At 40.3% G+C, this 25866-nt stretch overlaps 1 protein-coding gene across 1 annotated transcript in view; it reads right to left on the reverse strand.

Moving 5' to 3' along the window:
• Window positions 1–23279, reverse strand: part of CRACD (capping protein inhibiting regulator of actin dynamics) — a 57042-nt gene extending 33763 nt beyond the window's left edge. The window contains exons 1-2 of the mRNA XM_051616548.1: window positions 23213–23279; window positions 4644–4812 (exon numbers count right to left, since the gene is read on the reverse strand). Of these exons, the coding sequence (XP_051472508.1) occupies window positions 4644–4812; window positions 23213–23237 (194 nt within the window). The 5' untranslated portion in view covers window positions 23238–23279. The remainder of the gene's footprint in view (window positions 1–4643; window positions 4813–23212) is intronic.
• Between the last annotated feature and the right edge of the window lie 2587 nt (window positions 23280–25866).

The raw sequence follows: 25866 nt of genomic DNA on the forward strand, positions 1-25866 counted from the left end.
CGAAATTGTGACTTTCTTGATATCACTTGTTGCCATCATTCCCTCCTTGCTTACAGAGGATGAGCTCTTCATGTAGTCTTCCCCTATCAGTAAAAATTTCATAAAATGTCTCATCCTTATACTTTATATCCCTCAGCAATTCATTTTATTGTTTCCACTTTCTGTAGGCTTCTTTCTCAGATTTCAATCCATCAAAGAGGTTGTGGCTTAGCTATGTTGATAACTATGCTTCCTAACCTTTCTCTCCCTGAAAATGTGTGCTTGTGCCCTTTGTGGCCATTGAGGCACAGAATTCAAACTAATGTAAAATTAAAATTTGTACTTTAGAGGTCAAATATCTCTTAGATAAACAACAACAGCTGTGTGGAATTTATTGCTGATAAAACAGTTTAACTGACTGATCAAATCTTGATCATATTATTTGTACTCAATAAAATAGTTTGAGGAAGGACACTAGTGGCCAAGTATCTACCAAGAAATATGCTGTGTAGGTGCCCCATGCCATGGAAGCTGCACCTATTCATTGCTGACATTCTTTCCACCACTTCCCTTGGTCGCTCTTTAGCAGGAGAAGCCAAATTTGCACTATAGAAGCTGCTGGCTGGTATGAAGCCACTGTCCCCTTTTCCACCTTCAGATGGTGGCATTTGGACTCAGGAGCAAACCAGCAATGAAACAGCCCAACTCACTTAGTCTCTGACAAAAAATTACCTTTAGCAAATTACTTAATTAAGGCCTCTTAAGATGACAATGAAACAGATTGTTTTCCTCTCCCCAGTCCTTCTTCTGGTCTTTTCAAACTCAAAGATACTCTCTTGGCATTAGCAGGTGGACTGACCAGAGAAATTCAAGAGACTACCACGAGACTCCTGCTCACACAGCCCGCAGCTCCATACAGATGTATGGCCTGACACGTACTGCATTTTTGGCACAACATCCTGCTTTGTCACCCTGGGGCTTCCCCCGTGGGAACTTTCCATCACAAGCAATAAAACTCCTGATGCATCTTGGGAACACACTGTACTCCTTGCCACAGCTTTGGTCCATAACCATTTTATTGTTTATTTTGCTTATCTGTATAAGCTAGTGATACTTGCCTTAAATCCACGTGAAGCTTGTCTTTGGGAGCCTACAGTGGGCAAATATTACAGAAGTACTAACGTTTTTTCCTTCAGCTCTGTGTATGCCCAGTTTATATTTCTAGAATTAAAGTTTCCTGGCAAGATGTCAGGACAATTGTTAAAGAAAGATGATTTTGGAGTTCTGCTGGTAAACTTGTCAGAAACCAAACTTCACATTTGCAAAGGAATGCTTTCAGCTTTGACAATCATGGAAGAGAGATGAAGCAATTATACAACCTATCTGAGTTATCAAGTGCAATGAGGGTACACCTTGAATAGAAAATACCAAATCTGCTTGCCAGAATGAGGCATTTTCAAAGAACTAGTACATTTGGAGGAATCACACAGCTTATCCACATGGTCTCCACAAGCAGAAAAGAAGCTGAATTAATTGGCTGAGCAGCAGCTGCTGTACTGTTCAGCACAGCTCTACTAGGTAAAGAGCCGGGTGATTCACGGTCCATTCCCAATAACAATTCATACTGAGGATGGTTCAGCAAATACCTAGGAAAGTTATTTACTAGACTGGACATCTCACACTTTTCTTCTTCACAGGCCACCGTCCTCAGCATATAGAAAGAACTGACATATCTAGGTGATTTTTTCATAGCAACGATGACTTTATGTTGGCAGCCTGAGAAGAAGTTTTATAGGGATTATGTGGAACTTGGTGGGGATTTACAAGTATAGGGGTCTCATTTCACAGACAGGCACATTCAAGAGACTGAAGTTTGCTGAGAGTTTTCCCTGGAAGATGATCAATGTTGTCACACTTGAGTCTTAAAGACTTGACAGGTCTACTTTCAGGTCCTTTGAAATATTGCATTCAACCCAAGTAAAGGCATTCTAATGTACCCTCTATAAGAAAAGTGTAACTTCCTGGTGTCTCTCCACATCAGCCTGGGATGACAAACTTTTTGCATGGTGCTGCACAGGTGCCCTTTCAAGTATGTCCTCACAAGGCTTGCTTAGTGTCAACTGTGATGAATAAGACACAACCAAAACTTCTGAAATGCCAAACGTAGCCTCAGAACAGAAGCTTCTGGAGACTTTAGTGAAGCTCCACAAATGCAATTTAACTTGTCTTGTAATAAAAACTTCTATCTCCCAGTTCATAAGGTTAGGACAGAAAGTTAATGAATAGAGTTTTAACTTTGTAAACTCAAGAAGCACAATATAAAAGTGGGAAAAGGAATTCCAGTCTTTCACAGTGCATGGCAAGACGAACTGCAATGGCAAACTTCTGACTTGGGATTTTCAAAACAACATGTATGAATAAACAGGTTGAAGTGTGCATACATCAGGACATCAGGCAAGTTATTTGCATCTGATGAATCCAGGAAGCAGCTGAAAGGATGGACAGACAGATCTCTCAGACTGCTTCCAACTCAGCTAGTCAATCTACACCATATGCACATTACCTAAATAATTCCTGGTATGTCTGCATCACCCAGTTGGGCACAGTCTCTATTAAAGATTCAGGCATTAGATCTGAGCAGACTTGTAAGCAAATACAGCACACAGTGAAATACTAGCATAGGTCTTGGAAGAAATACAGATGTCTTACTTAGCCTATACTAATTTATTTTCTTGTCTCTACCTCCTGAAGCAGCTTTGTTCCTTAATATCTTTTCAAAATAACAGCCTCCTCTGCCCAAAAGTTCACATGAAACATCTGTAGATAACAAATCAATGCACTTTGCAGGCTGATGAAGAAATATAGCTCTATTGACGGAATGTAGAACTAGAAGTTTGATTAAGCTTTTTAAAACATATGGTTATTGCACATTCTTAAAGAGTTTGAGGCAGATGGTTTGTTATATTTTTTGTTATATAAATATACTACTAAATATACTACTTGTAATTTATATTTGCTCTGGTTCTTTTCTATGTGAATAATGGAAGGCATTGTAATATACTGTTAGAACACTTGTAAACAACTGTCTGCATATTATTTTAGTTAGATTGTCTACCTCATAAATTCATAAACATTTGAAATCGTACTGAAGGCAAAAAAATATAAAGGATGGAAGCCATGCTGCTGAAAGCAAAAAGGGGTGGCAGAAGTGAGCTCCCTAAAGCAATCTAATGCAGTGCACTGAACATCTCTGCTTGTTGTAACATGGCAAATACTACCTGTGACCTGAAAATTATTATCAAGTCCCACTCATGTTTGCACCATGAAGCCTGACAGGGAAAACTGAGTTCTGACTGAGTGTTCCTGGAAAGCTAAACCAGAAGCATCTCTCACAAATCATGGGTACAGAAAGAAATGTTTCGCTTGAGATGAGTCTTGGGACCCTTCACATTTGCTAACCCCCTGTGACTTAAATTGTGCAATCTGACTTATTCCATTAAAGACTTGAGTTTAATGCAATTAGAAAAATCAATACATTAAAAATGCAAGCATTTAACAGTCTCACAAGGATCTGCCACACCTTCACTTCACCACTGAGGAACTAGACAAGTTCATAGAACTAAAAAAATCATAGAACTGTTTGGGTTGGAAGGGACTTTTCCTGGACGCAGCACTGACTTTTCAGTTACACCGAATGAGAAATCCCTGATAGTGAGATGATGCCTCTTGTTTTTCTCATGTTCACTAGTTTGCTCTTGGGGCAAAAGGTACTGTAACTTCCAGCAGTGGCTCGTCATCATGCGCACAGGGAATGTAATGCAATAGCCATCAGTCATGTCTCCATCTACAGTGTGGCTATGCCCAGTCTTGGTTTTCTGAAAAGCTGGGGCAGGCAAAAGAGGTGTACAAGATTGCACTGCAGCAACCAAAGTGGAAACCTAGAACTTACAGAATTTCACAGAATGGAACAAAATTTCCAGAAGCTAAAAAAACCAACACCCCACACACACACATTTTCACAGCTATGACTTTGCACCATTGAAAATACTTTGCAAGGTGATGTTTCTGACACACATATCTTCTGTGAGCAGAGGAATTTGGTGTGGTTTTTAAATCCTTTCAGATTTTTTATAACTTTCAGATACTCAAAGTCCCCAGTGCACACAGTTCTTCCAAAGAAGCAGACTTTTAGAAGGAGTCAACTAACCTGAGACTTTCAGCTAGAAAGTGAAATAAGTTTTACTGACCAAATTAGTTTGTGTGTCTGCTTCTGTTTTTATGATGTTGTTGGGGTGGTGGGGTTTTTTTTGAGTTGTTTTGATTTTTTCCTGTTCTGTTCCTAGTTAGAAATTGCTGACTAGTTAACTCATACAGGTTTTTTCTCCTGTAATTTCTCACTCTTTCCTTCTGTCATTCTCTCATCACTGGAATATGATCCAATTTCTTGGTGCTTCTCTCCCCTCTCATCCTTCTTCTACTCTACATTCAAATTAGATGAGGGTGAAGACAGCCTATTTGTTCACCCCAATTACGATGCAAAACCTCTACAGGATAGATTCAGAAAGGACATGTCTGTCCTGACCCAGAGATACCACCTTGCAGGGAAAGTATGCCATGAAGCACCTGCAGCATCTGTAGCTGGCAGCAGACCCATGTGAGCTTACCTCAAACCACCATTTGGCTCTTCATCGGAGGAGGAGGTGCTGTTGCAGACGTTGCCAAAGGAGTGACTGGGCTTCAGTTTGGCTTCCTCGCAGTCTGAGGCAGGCTCTCTTTTCTTCCTCTTACTGAAGAGCTTCTTGAAAGGCTGGAATTTGCCTGCTTTTTTCTTGTCTGCGGATGACAAGACAAAGAGGCTGAGGGACGCGGTGGCTCGGCGCGGCTGCAAGCAGGCACGGCGGCAGCAGGTTCAAAGGAAGAATGAGGTCAAAGAGCAAATCACCAGCCCCAGCAGCCTGGTGCTTGCAATGTAAATGCAGGGCTGCAACTCACTGTTGACGTGTCACATTGACAAAGCAAACCTAAGAGCATTAAAACATCTGCTCTTGGGTTTAAGGATCTGCTTGGAGGTGTTAGTGCAGCTGAACATTTGGATGAAGCGCTAATTTTTTAGAGCCAGAATTCATTTATTATTTGAGGCTCATTTTTAGCATTTACAGCACACTTTTGTTTTGACCTTTTCACCAACAGACAAGCATGGCTTTAGTCACCCCACTTAGGTGGCTGCTGGATCCTCTGTCTGAATTAAAAACAATTGAAAATAACCTGCTCTATTTTACTTTCATAGCCTCAGAACTAGAAAAGTCAATTTACAAATGAAGAGAACAGAACAAGTTCTGTTGGCTTGCTGGTGGGTTACTTCAATAAACTTCCAGCTTTATACTAACAAATATTAATATTATATTTTAATTTTTTTTCCCCATGTAACTGAGGACAGAATTTGACCACGCATTTCTTCCTTGAGATGCTTACATTTTGAAAGCTGCACCAAAAAAAGCACAACAAAAAAACCAAACCAACGTGAAGACAAGACCAAGAAATTCAAAGGTTAGCCACAAATAAAGTAACTTTTTGGTTTTTTCACCAAAGACTGAATAAAATATATATAACTTCAAACTACTTTCCCCACATCTAATAAAAAAAAAAAAGTACCAAGGGTTTCTTGTTAACCATTGCCAAGAAGAGGTTAATTTCTCTGAGTTAGGATGCACCAAAAAATTTCTAAAATATCATAAGTAGCACAGCACTTAATTTATTTTCTGCCTCTACTTGATTTTGCATTGAATCTACTCAAAACAAGCTAGTCTAAATAAAAATCCCAACAAACTTTAGGCCTCTCATCATAATACACTTTGAGAAGCGCCATGTACTGGTGACAAATACCTTCATAAACTATTTTAATCCCTGTATGTGCTTTTCTTCCAGGCTGCATGCATACACACTGCTTCCACACCCTCTAGTCTTCCCTATGAGCCTCTGTTCTGCAGAAACCAGTGGTTTGGTTGCAAAGGACACAGAAGGCCCCTGTAGGAACATTTCACCAGGAAACATGAGAGATCTTCTGTAGCACCAGCCTTCTCCAATACCACATCAGGTTTTACACTCCGTTCTGCTATGCGTGTGCATGCCTATGCCATGTCTGGGTACCATCCCCTTGCAGTTGCTGGTGGCATAACTGGAGGGCATTTAGAGAGAGAACATGTGCCCAAGCACGTTGCAATTTTGCTACTTCCAGTGACAAGTGGTTTCCAAACTATCATGATCCCTGCATGCATGCATTGAACCCAGGGAAGGGATTGAACATACACTCAGTCACAAGGAGTAGCTTTCTTACTCTTTGTGTATCTGTACCTCATTATGGTTGAAGCAGGAAACTTAGACTGAAGTAATAAAGTCAAAGATGCAACAGACACTAATTCTGCATTTCCTTGACAGATTCCTAACAAGTTTACATGGGTATCATTCTTGTAATTTGGCAGCCAAGATACACAGTATTAATGCAACTTCATTAAGACAAAAAGGCATTCTAGTAGCAGCATAAAGATTAAAAAAATTAATTAGGAACCTCAAATTCAGGCCCAGCATTAGAATTTTTCCATCCAGGATTGCTGACCCGCAATGAGCAGGTGAGGAAAACAACCACCACTGAAGCAGCAGATTTACCAGCATAGAAGAACAAGGGATACAGAAGTTTAGTCTTCCTGTCCTTTAGCTCTGCTGTCCATAAGCTCACCAACTCACATCTTCAGCCAGACCAACTGCTTGCTGCTCAATTCTGACTTTAGAGAAATACATTCTTACACTAAATCCCTAACAGACAGGCAAGCAGTCATGCAGAGAAAGAGAGAAATTATTGCTCTAGGCCACAGCTGCCCCAACTCTTCACATACTTCAGAGACTGCCTGCAAAAAACTCATAAATCAAATGGCAGAGCTTACAGGAGAGAAAGGATGAGTATCAGACACAAGAATTGATGGAAGAGCTGTTTTCTATAGTTCCTACCGTACCTATTTCCTCAGCCTTCTTTGAAAGGAAAGGATGCTTGATGCCATTTCTACATAAAACTATTCAATGACAGTGTTTTTAAATAAGGTTTTTAGCATGTCTTTCATCCACATTACCCTCGTTCCCTCCTCTTTTGGAAGTCTTCAGATGTAACTGTGAATTACCTCATCAACACCAAATCTACTGTGCTGATTCACCAACTATGAGTCTAGGTGTTGGACAAGTGAGACAGGTCAACACAGCTTTCATTTCATCAAAATGGGTGAAAGCCAACATGGTTATCTCCAGCCAAGATCTGCTTTTCTCCATGTGATTTAATGTGTCACTTAGCTATTTCCCCACTCCATATCCCATCATCACAATTGTCACAGTACTCAACATGAGTTCTTTAAATTAGTCTTTGTGACTCATTGCAAAACCAATGAGCACTCTTCCCTGCACAGGCTGCACACGATTCCCCATCCTGCTAGTAAAGAGATAAGGAGCAGCCAGCCCTTCTAGGATTCTAAGAAGGCAATGCCTGACCACTAGAGCAAAGTCTATTTATGTAATTTTTTCATGAGATCTTACGGGGGAAGATGTGGGATCATATCACCTACAGGATAAAATGCTTCCTATAACAGTAAAAAAACTACACAAAGGAATCCAAACAAGGGCAATGCAACAGACAATTCCCTACATATAAGCCTTTTGAGTAGCTAATGCTAGAGCTCAAACATTATTCATCCCTCCAGTCTATACTGCAGGAAGAAAAAGGGGATTGGAAAGGCTGAAATCTGGGACATCCAAGGTTGTCAAGGGCAATTTTTGAGAAAGCTGGAAAACAAGTCTGCTTACATGGGCCATTTGCTTCTCTCCTTAATCACTCAGATGGGACTCCTACAGATCCAGCCCCAGGAGAACATGAGAAATCAGCAATTAAACCTTTTTCCTGTCTGTTTTACTATTCTCTCTTGTTCAAATATCTGTAAACAGTTAACAGTAAATCAGTTTTGAGTCACAGGAAAACATGAGGTGTGAAGGCGACAGATAAACAAGTTTGGATACACTAGCTAGAACAACACAGCACATATGGCAAATGCTCCCTCCTCAGCTTATTCCAGAACAGTAGCAGAGCATACTAGAATAATCTTTAACCTGTCATATACTTTGTCAGCTGCATAAAGGCAGGCAGTGCTGAACACAGAGCCAGTTAAAACAGAGAGTGTCAGCATCATGGAGGCAGAACATGGTCCCTCCACCCCTAACAACAGAGGGGAGACCAACATGAGTGGCTACTCCTCTCACACTCTCACTTTCACTCCAAGACAGCCTCCAAGAAAAATGAAGGTTGGTGCAATGGACTTGTCAGTAAATCAGGCACTTCCTTTGGACTCCAGCTGGAAAAGCCTTAGCAAAGCACCAGCTGACAAATCCCCGTAAGATAGCTTGCAGTTAAACTGCTCAAATGTCACCCAAATCCATTTTGATTCCTAGGCTGTGATGCCTTTCAAAAATGGAACAGAGCCATCACAACACAAGCACAGGTCAAATAAAGATTTAGCTACCGCTCTTACAGGGGGAAGAGATGGAAATGACTGGAAAGAGAGTGAGCAATGTATCCCAACCAACAGACACAATACACGGCTGAGGCTACGCCCCTGGGTGGGACAGAGAAGATGTGAATGCCACTAGAAACACCTGAAAAATCACTTTCAAGCAAAGCAAGCTTCACATGAGAAACAGAAAGTCTCACATAATCCCAGAAGATAGCACTAAATATGTAACAATGTGTCTGTTCCTTGCAGCTTCTGCTCCTTGCTGCAAGTGCTGGGAGCACTCACAGCAGCATGGGTGAGAAAATACTGCAGGGAGAGACCTCTCTGAGCAGAGCTGACCAAGAAAATGTGTCAGCTGGTGGGCAGAAAGATGATCACTGAAGGGAAAAATAAATAAAAGCAGAATCTATAGTGACTTTTTAAAGCTGAAGTTATTGTGGGCAAGATTTTTCAAACCTCAGATTTGCAATGGGATTTGCAGAGATTTCACTGACATTTGTTCATTATGTGAAATGCAGCACCTGTCTGTAACACCTGTCTGTTGTATGAGATATTGTACAGGAGCAGTCTCCAAAGTAACATGTTCCATGTAAATTAATTTAATAGCTATAGAATATGATGTTATAGGCTAGATTAATTAGGATATGAATTATTAAATTGAGTAAGAATTTCCATAAAGAATTTAGAGAACAGAAATCTGCATGCATGCAGCATTATGAACTGCATTGCAGGCAGAGGGCAGGTGGGTTACTGGGCTGCAGGCACATTACAGCAGCTCAGGCAAAAAACGAAACTAAAAAGTACTGTTAGAAGTGGACTGACATCTCTAATCACACCTCTACAACAGGAAAAGTCTGTTATTATGTACACTTCTAGTGTCAGTAATGAAAAAAACCCACCTTGATTTTAAGCTAATAGTATGCTTATTCATGCTCTTTTTAAAACAACTCAAAGCAGCCTTTACCATATGCACTGCCCTTTTGAGCTTTGGGTTGGCCATGCATCTGCACAAAATTCTTAGCTTTTCAGGTCCCCACCAAAAAAGCCACTGTCTCCCCCAGCGCAGTTTGTACTTGCAGGGCACAGAGTTTCCCTGTGCAAACCAGGACTCACACTTGCCTCCAGCCTTCCCACCCACTCCATGCCTCAGTACATCCATTTCTGGGTGTCCCGGGAGCTGCTTGTTAGTGCCAATACATTTGTGTACAGAGCCAGGGAGCAGCACTCCCTGGAGAGGTGTCTCCACTTCTCCACGAAAGGGAAACAAATTGTCTGGGATCAAGAAGGAGAGCAAACTCTGCTCTCCTTAATCATATTCCCCACATTTTTAAATAGGCATGAGCTCCTGTACCTATTGTGGTTCATCAGATTTCACAGGGAAGGTTGGTTTCTGGCTATTTTCTGCCTCCTTAACCTGCCCTCAGTACCTTGCCCTCTCTTCCAGAGGTAGGTAGAAAAAAAAGCCTGGGGTTGATAGATGGTCAGAGCTCAGATATACAAAGCAGACACAAACAACAAAGAGCCCGAGGAAACACTTAAGATAACACAAAGGGAATAAAGATTGACATTAAAAAAAAAGACTGATGCTCGGATTTGATAACAGAACCTACCAGCAATGAGATCAATTGCGTGAGACGCTTAGCAACAGCACCTAACACTTGCAAAGTGGACAGTATGCACTAGTCCCATGATGACAGAGATGAGACAATATGACCAGAGATTAAATCAATAACTGAGAAACATTAAATGAAAACAAGATTGAGAGGGATCGAAGGCAACAAATTGCTGTAGCCACAGTAGTTTCATGAACCACCGAGGCAAAGGAAAGGAAAAATAGAATGCTGATGCTTGCCTGTTTCTCCAAGAGTATCAAGTGATCTTGTAAGAGATACTATTTCTTGCAAACCTTGTCTCACACAGAAGATGAGGTATTCTTGGATTACCTGATATAAACTAGTAATACTACCTAAAGTATCCATAACACAGCAAGAACCAGTCTTACTTTCCAGAAACGTCTGTTTTTCCTTGCCACCTGCCGAAGCAAAAACATTTCCATAAACAACAGCCCATTTAGTGATTTTTCTTCCTCTCAAAGACTGTATTTTCCGAAGAAACCATACGTAGCTGAGATAGACAGCTGTTAGGAAATGCCCATGAATCAGCCTAACAGTCTATTAATGTTCAAACACTGTATCATATACTTTATCATCCAGAGCAAGGAGAGAGCCATTTCAACACTTCTGTTGATGCAATCAGGAAGTAAGAGGGAAAGTAAAACCCTATTTTACTCACTTCAAGGTAAAAGGACTTAACCTCCACTGCATGAGGATTGGCACGGTGTTCTTTCACATCAAGGAAAAGTATTAATGGAGAGAGGGAATAAAGAGCTGTTTTAAAATGTTTAGATGACAATAAACAGAAGAACTAGAGCCAAGTAAACACTATTCCTATCTACTTCTTCACTCTCATTTACTCTGGCAAGTCTTACCTTTCGAGATCCTGTTTTCCTCTTTTTCCCCATCTATAAATTAAAGCCTTCACAGCCAGTCTTTGTATTTCTGTGCCTGTTATTTTTACTAAGTATCACAATTAGAGGTTCTAGAGGTCAGAAAGCCTTATGGTCCTTGCCTGAGTCTGTTTTATCCTGCCTCCCTAATCCATCCCACTGCCAGCTTTGGACAGTACCTTTGGGATGGGGAAGACGCTGCTTTCTGAAAAGCACAGCCAAACTTAGAGCAGGCAGGTCACTCTGGGAGCAAGTGGGACAGGATAGGGACAGTGGGGACTCCCAGTAGGGAAGAAAGTACGAGAAAGTCGATACAAACAGCAGCAGCAAACATCACTGGAGCCAGGGAGTTTCCTCCTTCTTTCTCAGCTTCCAGGGAGGAAGCCTAGGTACAGATCATACAGTGAGTAGTCAGAGGGTTTAAAACAACTTGGGATACATGTCCTGAGCCCAGGGACAGCAGTTAGTGGAGTTCATACATACAAGGACATTTGTAAAAGGGTTAAGTAAATGTGATAGATGTTACTGAGGTGCTGAGCTGCACTGCAGAACATATGGGATAAGATAAAATTAGCTTATAATAGCTCTGGGCTTGGTGATGCATGTGAGACTTTTAGAAAGGAGGAGACTGCAATTGCTTCTGATTCACCAACAAAACATTCATCCATTATGCAACAGAAGGGAGAAAGTTTTATTTTACTAGGGCAAGACTTATTAACTAAACTTCTTCATGGAAGACCCTTTTGGTATGTTGGGTTTTATCTGAGGTTTCCAGATCTGCATTAAACGCTTGAGATCAACACCGTAAAGAGATGTTGGCTCATTATTTCCTTCCCAGACAAAAATAAAACAAATAAATAAAAAAGAAAACATGGAATTTCCTCAGCAGATTAATTTCTTGTATCAGACAATTACTGCTTGAAACATTTAAAACCTGAACTACTGGCCAAGTTGCAGATGGAAGGATAAGGCTCCCAAAGGCAAAGTGACTTGCCTGAGGCTCTGCTGAAGAGCGTTCCAAAGTCCAAGGAATACAGCCCCAACTGGCCAAACACCTCTCTGCTGCCTCCCCGCTTGCCCAGCTGCTGGATATCCTCTGTACCTCCTCAAGGCCAGCACAAGCTGCTGCCAGTGAGGATCTTACATTTAAATCACTGTTACTAAGATCATTCTTGCAAGGGACTCTGCTATATGAATGGCTTTTTCTCCCTGCCGCCAGCCCCTAGAACAAGTCCTGTATTGCATCAGTCAACTTTGGATCATACTGCTCCCTTTTTTTTTAGCACCGACGACAGGAGCATTTCATCCTCACAGAAACTACTGGCTTACCATAGAAAAACCTTAATTTTCACAAAGGAAGCATGACACTCGTAGACCGAACCTCTTCAGTGATCAGGCACAAGCACTAACAGCATGCTACTGACACGTATTAATAAGACAAAATTGAGAGGGATCCTGAACTCAAAAGGACAGTCAGAGTGCCATGCCAAAAACACTGGATGGCTGGAGGACTAGGATAACAGAAATGAGAGACAATGTTGAAGTATTATGTACAAGCTCGTTCATTTAGGGCACATTGCTGAGATGTTCTAATAACTTTGCCCTGATCAGCTAGAAATGGGGGAGAAGACAGACCTGGCCACACCAACTGATCACAGAATAATTAGAAGGCAGCACTGTGGTGCAACTACCAAAAAAAAAAAAAAAAGCCATCCTATGGAAAGAGCTCCTGGAACAGATAGGTGTAACTACCTGCACAAGGGGTTGGAGAGCAAACTGGCTAATGAATCATTAAGGGCTAATAAATCAAAGTTGAAAGCAAGCAGGTACATCCAATACATTTTTGTTCGGGATTCAGATTTTTCTCTTTCTTTTATCAGAGAAAGAACAAACTAATAAATTGCTTATGTGTTTTGACACAGAAAAAGTTCTTTCCTGAATGTCACATAAGGGCAATCTTATTGGATAAAAATTTGTCACAGTGCAATATTAGATACAGTATTTCTGCTTTTGCTGCCTAACACAAACTGAAACCAGTGAAGACCTACTGTGACATGCACTAGCTGCAAACACTAAAAGTAGCAATTCAGGGAGCACTTTCAAAGTGTGCCAATACTCAGAACAATAATAACCACTTAATGCAGATTAAAAAAAAATGTTTTTTTGATTCATTGTGACTGGCAGTAGTAAAATAAAGGCTCTGAGTGATTTTTTTTTTTTCATTGTTGCACAGTTTGTGTTTAAGACATTTTACTACTGACAAACATGTATATGAATTTTACTCTTGCAATTGGGATGGACTGACACAATATTTCCAGTAGGTCAGATGAGGTTAAGAGAGTCACATCTTATGAACTTAGTCCCCAGTCATAAGGAATATCTGATAATTGCGGTGGGTTTTTTTGGAAAGTACCAATATTCCTTTTGAGTTAGAGCAGCTCCATGGATCACAAGGGAGATTACCATATACGTTCTATGAAGTCAAAATACACTTTAAAAAGTTAAGGCATAGCTCTACAGATAAATCTAGCCATGGGGGAAGGAAAAAAAGTCATTACTTTATGTTTGTGTCATTTTTCAAAGTTCTGAGAGTTATAAAGTTATCCTGAAAAGCCAAGATTAATCCGGATCTTATTCTAAGTAAATTACTGATCACTGCAGTGGAAACATTATTTTAATAATTTCCTCATTAAATTTTATTAAGTTAAAGCTGAACAGAAAGCAATTAATCCATCTTCCCTCTGCAAATTTACAGGATTGGAATCTCAGAACCATCTCTAAATTTTGCAAGGAGTCGAAAGAACCCGTATATAAGTGACTTGGAAAGCAAGTCAAAACTAAACTCAGGCTCAATGTGTCTGAAAGAACACTTGTGCCCATTTCTGATTTCATAAAATTAAAATCATGCTGTTGTGACTTACAGCTGGGTAGCAAAGTAAAGAAAATTGACTATTTTTTAAGAAAAGAACAGCACAGACCATGGCATTCAGAAATCCTCTGGCTAGTTTCAGTAAAAAAGCAAGGACCAAAGTGAATGCTTGCATTGTGAAAACCCCAGTGAAGTAGGGAGCTGGGAAGGGGTTTGTTTTGGTTAGGGTTTGTGTTTTTTTCCTGAAGAAGATCAAACTTCAACCACATTATTCTGTTGGGCAAGGTAGTCAGAAGGAATTGTGGCACTTGTCTCCCAGACTAGATTTTCACCAAAACAACATGAGGAATAACATCAGTAACAGCACAAGGGGTGAAGAACCTGCTCTGTGTTCCCCTTCAAAGCCTGGAAACACTATGCTGCTGCAAGGAGCCACCTCTTCTGCACCTCAGAAGGACACCTTGCCTTCCTCATGGCTCCTCCTCTGCCTTTCTGCTGCAAGCTCTCTGTTCTCAACTGCTCCCCCAGGATCACTTACTCCTTCTGATAAACAAATCCTCTTTGCACAAATTGACATCAATTGTGGTCAGATTAAGACTTGGGACAGCTGGCCTGAGTCTGTGAGTTTGCCTATTTATCCAACAGCTGTTTTTTTCCACTGCTTGAGCAGCTTTCACTACATACGTTGAATGCAAGCCCAGATTATGCCCCTCCTGAGGAACAGAAGACACAACACTGAGACATTATCTGTTCTTCTGTACAGGAACAAGATTTTCCTACTGGGCACACAAGCAGGAGACTCTGGCACAGATCCTTAGAATACTGAAATATGCCAGACCTGGGTAGTTCTTCACTCCAAGTCGGAGAGGATTTCCACACACACACACACAGCTTAACAGCTCCTCTTGAAAGGAAGTTTTAGCAAGGTGGGGGTTGGTCCCTTCTCCCTAGTAAGAAGCAATTTCTTCACTGAAAGGATACTTAAGCACTGGAATAGGCTGCCCATGGAGGTGGCTGAATCACAATCCCTGGAAGTGTTTTAAGAGACATGTAGATGTGGTGCTTAGGAACATGGTTTGAGCACTGGAGCTGGTAGAATTAGGTTGTGGTTGGACTCGATGATCTTAGAAGTCTTTTCCAACTAGAACTATTCTGGGATTCTGTGATCTTCAGCACTGCAGCATCACTTGGTGATGCACAGTGTAAGGTACTGCATGGCACCTCCCCTGCTGACACTGTTTTTTCAGTCCACAGTGGATCTCTCTTCAGAATGCCAAGGATAGATGGCTGTTTCCACCATTTTCTGAAATTGCCAGTTTCTGTGATGTGTACTACTATTAGCTTCAGGATCAAATTGGTATCTCAGGATTCATTTAATGGTTGGACTTGATGATCTTGAAGGACTTTTCCAACCAAAATAATTCTCTGAGATAATTCTGTGATTGACTTGAATGCTATGGAAGAGAAAAACTCCACCTGAGCCAGCACTTAAACAACACTGTTAGCAGCAACTTCACTAACAAGATTTTGAGTGGTTAAACGGATTGTGGAAACAAACCACAAAATTAATCATAAGTATTAATCACTAATTATACTAGTATTGTATTTCAAATTTTAAAGCATTTTACAAACCTTAACTAGTCACTTATGCATCAATTGCTCCTTTGTGGTAAGCCGGCAACAGACTGAGCCACAAATTTCAAACAACTGTTTCACAGAGTCAAAGACAGGACCAAGAACACGTAATGGCTTTTCCACCTTTGCACTGGAGCCCTTAGGCTTCATCACCTCCAGGCCAAGCAGGGACACAAGATCCACATAAAACATTTTTGTCACAGGAAGGGGACTGTAAATGTCAGGGTTGAAGTTCTGGCAACTTTCTTAAACACTAGATCTGCTTCGGAAAAGGAGCTTAAAACTGACTCAATTCCTCATCTTGTCATCAATGTAATAAAATACATGGACTGTTGCTGTTTATTAAGAAAGAAACAGAACACATGCCAAAACCAATACAATTAGGGTATTTTCAGTGGAGCTCATGATATTTGGAGGCAACTGAAGAACTCAGGTGATCATGACTTGCCTTTGTTTTCCAGAATTAAAAGAGAGAAATAGGGCATCTCAAGAAACACTGATCGACTGGTAATCTCAGAGAAAGCAGATGAAATTTTCCAACTTAGACCTCCCTGTAAATATCTAAGAAATAAAAATATCTTTAATATTTGTCTTCTGATCTGTATGAATGTTAAAAAAAGTAATACAAATAAAAGGATATTTGTAAGATCTGTACCATCAAGCTGCTACTGTGATGCTGTGAAATCTCCTGCTATCCATTCTATTTTATAATGATAGAAGAACATGAATTAGTCATGAAAAGGAAAATTCAAAGAGAAGAGAAGCAGTCATAAAGAGATGATACTCAAACATTTACAAACCTAAACTTTAAAAAAATATTTTAAATTATAAAAATATAACAAGGCCTCTGCAGAAATGAACAACTCTTTCTATCCCAGAACTAGAACAACCAGAGATTGCCTTTCCAAACATCATTCCTTCAGGCAGTGGGAACAAAGAGAAAAAACTATCTTCTGTTTTCATGCTGGTTCAGTACCAGGTGATGATTTGCCAAGCCAGGATGTTACTGACCATTCTGATCACACATCATCTCACTGTGCTGAGATTACAAAGCATTATCACCACTAAACTGGTGAAATACATCAAATTTAGCCACACAGCTTGGACACAATTAAACTTCACTGCAAAAGGAGATGATGCTTTCTCTCCAACATTGCCTGCCCACACTGGAATTTATTTACTATTTAGTGTGTCCTGGAACAAAACTGAATGGAGGGGTCCCAGGTGGCCAGGCAAAGCACAAAATATTCTGTGCTGGTGAGGATGGTTAAACACAACTTAAGGGAAATGAATGTATTAGAGGCTCTAGGATATGACATCAACGTGGACCCTAGAATGAAAAATATTCAAGTATGTAGTTTATAAGCCATGGAAGGACACTGGGAAAACATCTTATGTTTGTTGCACTCTTAGGGGCTACAGCAGCCATAAAAGCCATGGAGACCAGCCAAGCGCAACATCTCTTGATGCAGCACCATTCTAGAACATGGCAGGGTGCCTTCTGGCTGATCAGGTACCCTCCAGCTCTTCAAGTATGGTGAAAGAGCAAGAAACAGAAATTCTGCTCCTGGTATTGATTAATGCCAGGGTCTGACTGTCAAGCATGGATGGATGTGGGAGTCCATTTCAGCAGCTCTGAACACTTGTTCACCAGCTGCTGAAGAGCATTTTGGATCCCTGCAAGCAGCTTGGAACAGGAATTGGCACATTGCCTGTCCAGTCGAGGGAAGTTTGAAATGAGATTCAGGGGAAGCCCATGCTGATCAAGCTGTACTTAACTCCCTTAACTGTTTCTTGAACACTGTGGGCTTCCTGCCACCCCACATAAAACACTCCTTTACCTAATACCTCTGCTCTACTTGTACAAGTCAAGGCTCAAGAGCAATCACTGTAAAAGAAATCCCAGAGAGCAAATGTGGGAAAGGGGTCAGGGCAGAGGAAAGAGGCCCTCTTTCTAGATGAATTAAAACTCACCTATTTTAAACATTTTTTACTTGCATCTAATGAGGCATTAATTTATTTAGACTACAAGTGTTCAGTAGTGGAAACAGTATTTTTCCATCTCTGTAAAGCACTGCCCAGCATTACAGCAGCACACGCAATTTTGAAAGAATTGTAACAATACAAAAATAATAAACAAGCTGAAAGGAAAGTTTCAAAAAATAGTCAGATTCCATTATGGACCAAGCAGCCTCAAGAGATGCACAATCTCTTTCCTTGAAGCATTCTGAAGCTGAGATACTGTAAAGCATCTCGAAGCAAAACCAGGTTGCACTTTTTTACATCTTCATCACGTGACCATTTCTGAAAGACTTTTCAGGTCTGAGTATGGAAACATCAGTAGTTGTTGACTTGCACTGTGGGCAATCTTTTTAATCATGGCATACATATGGGGGAAATTAACATGTACAACCAAAAGTCCTAGGTGAAGAGTATAGTTATCCCAGTGCCCAGTGCTTCATGTTGGCCCTCTGCAAGATGCCCAGATCCCCATACTAGGTTTTCTACTGCATTTTTTGAAAAATCCTGATGCTCTATCTGACTATGTTAAACTTGATACTTCTTTAAACAGTGAAGCTAAAGCCCAGAAGCCATATGTGCAGTAACACCCCACAGGACAGTCCCAGGAATAAAACATTAAATTTAGGCATATGAAATGGCAGCATTTCAGTTATACAAAGGTAACTTTGCACAATGTACAAGTTAAGCTCAGGCTTCTCCCACCCCTTTGTCCCCTCTTCTTCAGTTTTTAAGACAAAGACTTGCATATTATATGGAAGGAAGTTGTGGGGCAGGGACACATTGTAATGTCAATGCAGAGCAACATCTTCTCCAGGATTTTTCATCAGAAGGTATGTGTCAATCACAAAAGAAACACCTTTTCTGCTGTAAATTATTTGGAGCCAAACCGTAAAATGCTCAGCCACATTAGAACAAAATAGGATGCTACTGTGCCTCTTCTGATTTTCAGAATAGATTTATCTATCAGCTATTTTAAACCTGATGGTAGGTGCATGACATATGCCAGGATACAGATGCTCACAATATGTTTGCAGAAAACATTACTCTGAGCAAATGAAATTCTAGCTGCTTTGTTTAGCCACTAATACTATGCAGATCTACTGTCTGATTGACTGACTCACGCAAACAAGTCTAAGTATTTCATACTGTGAACTGAAAATTTACAAGTGACAAATAATCTGCTGTACAACCTGAGAATTCACTGGTTTAGTAACATTCCAACAAATGCTAAACGAAGATGAGCACAGAGACTTACATTTCTGTTCATGAAATTTATCACGTAGCTACATACTGCAGATCACTGATGAATCTGGAAAAGAATCCTGGAAAAGATACACACAGCTACCTGGCATTATATACCCATATTCATTAATAGTAGGGCAGCTGCTATTTAACTTCAAAGGTGCTAGTTTGGAAACCACAATCAAACATGTGACTGAAAGTTCTTCAGATAGGTGTATTTGATTTTGGCAAGCAGATTCCTATAAGGGCATAACATGCATTGTATCTTAAAGCTGCAGGAATGGTGATGCAGATAGTATCAGCTGGATAATCACTTACCCAAAAAAACAGAAAATAAGACAGCAATGAGATTTCACTACTTTGTAGCACAAATAATTTGGACTGCTTTAAAAATAAAGAAATATTTTTACTAAGTTCTTCCAAAAGCACAGGGAAGCATTTTCTCCAATCTTATTGAAAGAAAACATTCAGAGCAAAGTGGAAAGGGACACTGGATAGAAGCTGAAGCAGGTTTGTCTACCTGTATCTGTTCCTCTTCGAGGCGCTCCAGCAATGCCTACATCCAAGCAACCCACAGTGAACTGCAAAGCTCCCTGGGCTGGCGAGTGTTCCAGCCTGACAGCACCTAGGGCAGCATGATTCTGCGTGGAAACCACACATTCTGCACATCACTGTAAAAGAGGCCAAAAGCCTCTCAACCACAGAATCTACCATGACTGAGGAAGAGGACAGAAAGGACAGCTGTGAAAAACCATGCAAGACCTTATGTCTCAGAGAAGGAAGGACAAGAAGAAGGTGACAATCTGTGTTACTTCCTTGTAACACCAAATGCTTGTTTACTTACACCATCTGCCACAAGAACTGCTCGTAGAAAAGTCCTCAGAACCCTCAATGAAACGAACTCCCCCGAAGGCTGTGCCAGCCTTTGTCCCCATGAAGGAAACACAGTTCTCCCTTACAGCATGAGAGGAACCCAAGCAGCAGCTCCAGAGATGTTGGTCCTGGGTAATTTATGCAGACTCATCACCAGCATTGTATGGCCTCTAGCAGAATGAGCCGAAATTGAAGGGGGTTTGTTTAGCTTTTTTGGTTTTTGGGTTTTTTTGGGTTTTTTTTGTTTGTTTTTTTTTTTGTTTTGTTTGTTTGTTTGTTTTTTACTGAAAACATCTTTGTTTTTCCCCCAAGATTTGCAGAGAGGAAAAGCCAGGCAGCCGTAAGCCCCTCGAGGTGCTGATCGGCAAGGGCACAGACACCGAGGCAGGCTTGAGGACTCTGCTGTCTTTTGCTGTTATGAGCTCCATGCCAGAGCTAGTAAGTTTTGAGGACCTGACCTTCCTGTGAGTAGCTGTGCTGTTCTGCCCTGCCCTCCCAGACCATGCCATCAGACTGGTAAGGTTTGTTTGTACCTGTTCTTCAGGATATCCCAAACATTCTCTGCAGTCAGCCTTTTATTATCCTCCAGTACCTGAGCAGTCAGCTGGGACAAACATAGGTACATAGCAGCTGGACGTTCCTGCTTTAGGCTATATTGTGAAATGGGACAAGGCTAAAGAGGACACATCATTCACGGAAACAGCATTCCAGAGTAAGAATCAAATGCAGTCTGCCGTGGGAGAAGAACAACACAAAGAGACTGCATTATTGGAGCGAGGAGACAAGATTTTAATCTCACTATTTAATAAGAAACCAGTAAACTAGAGAACAAAGTCTCACAACTACACTGGGTCAAGATCTCTAATTATTTCACAAAGCATTTTACTGAAAGTATAATTTTGTGTGTATAGCAAAGCAAAAGGTATTAATTAATTGCAAGTCATTAAGTGTAAGTTGTTTTGTGATTAGGAAAAATTAATGCAGGCATGGCAAGGTTGATGCAGACAAGAATTCCAGCTTGCCAAGTGTCACAATTCCAAGAGCAGCCAGTCTGCTTAAGCAGAAGAGGAATAATTTGAAATTCAGTCCTGACCCATGGGGACAAGCAGTCAGACCAAGCATTCCCGTATTCCTGAAACAGAACTAGGAAGAATTTTACAAAATAAAGATAATTAATGCCTTGCCTACAAATGACTGGGTTAGCCAATTAGTGGCTGTCTCCACCCATGAACTATTAGAAGTTCACGTTGCATGTATAAAAACATTGCTATCCTACTTAGACTACCTGTGGATTTATACACCACCTGTGTTCACATTATCATTTTGCAGAGCTCTGCTAATACTTATGCAGAAGTAAGGTAAGCCATACTTCTCTCTCACATAAATGGCATGCTTCTTAAGGAATCAGAAACAAATATCCCCAGGAAGGTATTACCAATAAGATTTTAATAGCACAATATTTTCAATATATTCTCTTCATGCATCTTGGGAGGGAAAGTTTGCTGTGGGTCAGAGAGTCCAGGAAACATTGCACACACTAGGATAGAAAAGTAACTAAAAGCAAGGGCAAAATAAAGCCCTAGGCACAGAAGCATGTTCTATGAACAAGACTACCAAGGCATGCAGAATTGTCATCACTCACCTCAGCTAGAAGGCTGGCAAACTGCAGACATTCTCTGCCTTTCTGCTTTTAATCCTATCCACGAAAGACATGTACCCTCAGAGAAACCAAATGTGTTTTAGCCAATTCTTTTTTCTATTAAAGGAGGCAGTGAGTGTGGACACAGGTTTCCTAGAACTGCAACTTTCAGAGAAGACTCACATGACACCATGTCAGACTCATGCCCCACAGCTGGCTGCCAGGGATATTTAAGTCTCTAAGGCAGTACTATACAACAATTGACCACAAAACCCACTATAAGACAAGACAACGATGCACCATATTATTTGGTGGTAATGGTATTGCAAATGATTTTCTACAACACCAGGCACCAAATTCTGGGAAAGTCTGGGTCTGGAATTTGCAGCTCAGTTATGCTAATAATAACTAACACAAGTGTACAAGCCACATGAGAAACACAGTTTCATTCTCCCAGTGGCACTGGTGAAGCTGCCTACCGAAAGAAAGCTAAAAAAGTCTGAAAACTTCACACAAGTAAATTCTTCTCTTTGTACTGAATGGACATGCTGTACTCCCACTCCTTCACAGAGGAAGTTAAGAGCTTCTTTATATTTCAAGCCTACTCTTTTTTTCTCAACAAAATACAAATGAAAGGGCTGTGTGAATTATTAACAGATGACAACAGAGAGCTAGCCACGTATTTCAAACACTTGTGTCTCTTCTTCCTACATGAATTCCTCAATAGTGTGTGCAAATCAATACTTCTTCCATCCTTTACATATGTAATTAAATAACATTTTGAGCAAGAAAGGCTTTTTTACAGTCCTTCCTCTCTCCTTTCTTTCCCTGGTAAAGCATTTGTCAGTGACAGGGGAACTTCATGCCTTGGCCTGAAGGGCAGTTAGGGAATCAAGCAAGAATCTTTTCCCTTCTTTATACTGCCTTGGTAGTGCAAGCACGTGTGGAGGAACATCATGCAGTCCAGTGGAAACAGAGATACTACTTACTTCTGAACTGGGATAGACAAATAATCAGGAAACCTGAAAACAGACTAAAGCTTTTGCCATGTTAAGTAACCATCATCTCCTGTTGAAAGCAAATCCTGTCAATTATAAACACTTTGACCAAACCCTCCTCCCCCACTTCCCTCCCAAACCCCACCAACAAAGAGTTGAACAGGACATCACATGAATCCAGCACCACTGCTTGACAGCATGCTTGGTATTTACACATACGTACAAACTTAATACTGCTTCAGTCCATTCACATTGTTTAACTCAAATGAATTCTGAATTTGTCAAATAATCTCTGCTAATCCAATGCAAGAAATAAAAAATTAAATAATGTAAGTTAGTGCAACTGAAAGGTAATATTTTACAACTAACAAAGGAAAACCTATTGAAATCAGAAATACTGTAGTAAGCTTTAAAAACAGCAACCTTTGACAACTTTGAAAAACAATCCAGATGATCCTAAATGAGCACATGCTTTTCTATTTACTTCAAAATTTAAATCCAGAAATTCTAAATTTTCCTCCGTTAAAAGGACTGTTTCAAAAGGTACAGGAAAGCACAGCATCTGACAGACCATTAACTGAGGGAGTCAAGTTTCCCACAGTTAGTGCAGATAGCTCCCAGTGATGCCACAGGGAATTATTTGCAAAAACAGAAACCAGAATAACCTCTTTGCTTTGGGTTGACTCCACTTCACACATTTGCTGTTATGACTGCCATAAAAATGGACAAAAGCAGCACACACATTAGCAGCAGCTCCTGCTTAGAAACAATAAGCACAGCACATTCTCCCCTCAGCCAGCTCCCCACTGAAAGTATTCCAGATCAAGCCACAAAAACTTAACAGTGAGCTTTCAAATGACAGGACATCATGTGCTCCATGATCTACAGAATTAGTCAAGTACTTACAAGGTTTCTTAAACAAATTGATCATGCCTACAATTTCAGACGAAGTCAGAGAAACTCCAGACTTGATCTTCTCTGAGGAAGAAACAAAAGCCATGAAATCAAAAAAGGGAAGGGTTTGTTGGGCTTTATTTTGTTGTTGTTTTTTAAAAAAACTCAAAAGGACATATTGTAAGATGACTGGAAGCCTGTGGGAACAGCCTTACAAATCAAGCTGAGTACATATTTCAGCATTCTGTTTTTATTTAGCTCTCTCCCTATGGAAAATGCTAAGGGAGGTTTTAACTAGCAAGAGCCAAGGTGATTTCAGACTAATAGCTAAGACCTCCCAACTGATCTTTCATGTGATATTCATTTGGCACATTGCTTTATACAACTGCTTTTTCCTCAGTCTTCCCCAGCTACAATGCCACAAATAGCTTACCTTTTCCACAAGGTTTACCTGGAATAGTAGGCAACACTACATGTTTTCCAACTTTACAAGAACAGTTAGATCTCAGTGACTACCATGAAATCTGGAGACTGAATTTTCCAAGAAAAATGGTGCCAAACACTAGCGTTTTCTGAAGCATCCTATAGCATCATGAAATGGAGACAATCTATATCATTGTCACAAAAGAAGCAGCAATGATGCAACTCCCTCTTAGAAAGCAATAAAGTTTTGAATATAAAACCTAAATAAGACTCCATTATGCAGTTCTCAGTCAACACAGGCTGAGCCAAAGTGCACTGCAGTACTTCTCTGTGCTCTGGATAAAACTTCCCATGGCTCCAGTAGCTCCTTTCGCAGGGGTGCCAGTCCTTCATTAATAGATCTGAACAACCAGGATTTAAGGGAAAATATACCCTCTAAAGCTAGGCTCCTGGGTTTGTAGTTTGGCATACAAAGGGGTGGTCTAATTTTCAAATCTCCTGAGAACCAAGCAAGCTACAGTAAAATCCTCTACAAGAAATGAATTTTTAATGCTATCTTTTTGATTCTTGCACAGTATTATTTCAAAATCATGTCTTGCAAGTTTTACCCAAAGACCAGCAACAAATGACTAAACTTGCATCTTCACATCTGAAGGTGCTTCTCATAAAACTTTTGTACTTTCTTAATGTGAAACCAAAGAAGTTTATGGTTATCACTGGTTTAAACAGAGGTCCTCAGCACTTGCATTTCAATCACAGAGACTTTTGAAGTCAGAAAGATGAAGCATTTAACAGAGGAAAAATTCATTAGTCTTTTGTACATACTGCATTCAATAATATCTGATTTCTTAAATCTTCGTCTATAAAAGCAAGTAAACACACATAATTAGTTTATTTGGAGAAACATTTAAGAATCCAAATCTGCTCAGTGGGTCGCATTTTGCTAAGTGCTGGAAATACAGACACACAGAATTGTTTCCCTAAGACACAGGCAAATGGGATCAGACTGAGAACGAGAAAAGATAAAAAACTCAAGAGTAATATTCTGTTGCCTTCTCCTCTGAGGTATCTTAGCACTGATTTTTTTTGGCAGATATATCAAGACTTATGTGTAAGAATAACTTTAGCAACTTCTTTCTTTAGGGACACATTTTATTTCACTAATGAAAAATTCTCAGGAGCCAAGAGAATTACTTTTATCCATTTTGATTTTTAATTAAAAAGAGAAAAAAAAAAAAAAAGAAGAAAGAAAAGGAAGAATAGAAAGGAGAAACTACTCTGGTCTGACAAAAAGCATCCCTTTTTGACCCATCTAAAAGTGCTGCTTCTCCCCCCTCCAGCAGCTGACAAGAGCAAGATTCTCTGCAACACTAATAAATCACTTCACCCAGCCCCCTCAAGCCTTCCTCCCACAGCACTACACTAGATCTAGCATCCCTCACAACAGCCAGCAAGCCAGGATTAATTCAGACCATGGGAGCTTACAACAGGGCTCAGGGACATCAGAAAAGCTGCATGGCTACCCCAGCAAACACTCTGTGGATCACAACTGTGGTTAGTCCCCTGGGTGTGTTCTGCAGCTCTTCCAGTACTTTGCAGTTTGATCATTTTGAACCCCATGACTGAGATCCAACTAGGAGACCAACAGATAAACATTACAATATTGAAAAGCACAGATTTCAAAAGGTACTTCTTAGAGGGACTACCTAATCTAGCATTAAAGTTGGAGATCAATGAATGACTATAACACAATCTCTTAGCCAAGGACAATTAGCAGTGCTTAATCATTACCCAAGGTTATCAAAGGACTTTCGTAACAGCAGCTGAGAAGCAGCATCACTCAGACATCAAGCATAAAGACAAGTGTTGGACAATTAAGACTCTCCCTGTAACTTCTAATATTAGCTTCATCTCAGTGACTCCTAAACTGCCACCAATGTCACAGCCTTTCTCTGTTTAAGCAGGGACAAAAATTGAAACAAAAGCTTTTCTTACACATGAAAACATTAAATCAGGGAGAATTAAAAATTGAAGTGGCAAAATTAAACTCCATATAGTCAAAGTTTAAAGAGAAAAAACCAATTTTTTTCAGCTGACTTGCATGAAGGTAAGGTTTTAACAGTAAAGAGTATAATGTTCACATTATTCCCTAAACAACTCCAACTCAGGTCAACTTCAACAAAAATTTAAGCACCATGGACTATTTTGTTCATACATTTTGTTCTGTGGACATGCCATCCACT

This window comes from Apus apus, chromosome 4 (genome assembly GCF_020740795.1).
Source record: "Apus apus isolate bApuApu2 chromosome 4, bApuApu2.pri.cur, whole genome shotgun sequence".
NCBI classification, from domain to species: domain Eukaryota; kingdom Metazoa; phylum Chordata; class Aves; order Apodiformes; family Apodidae; genus Apus; species Apus apus.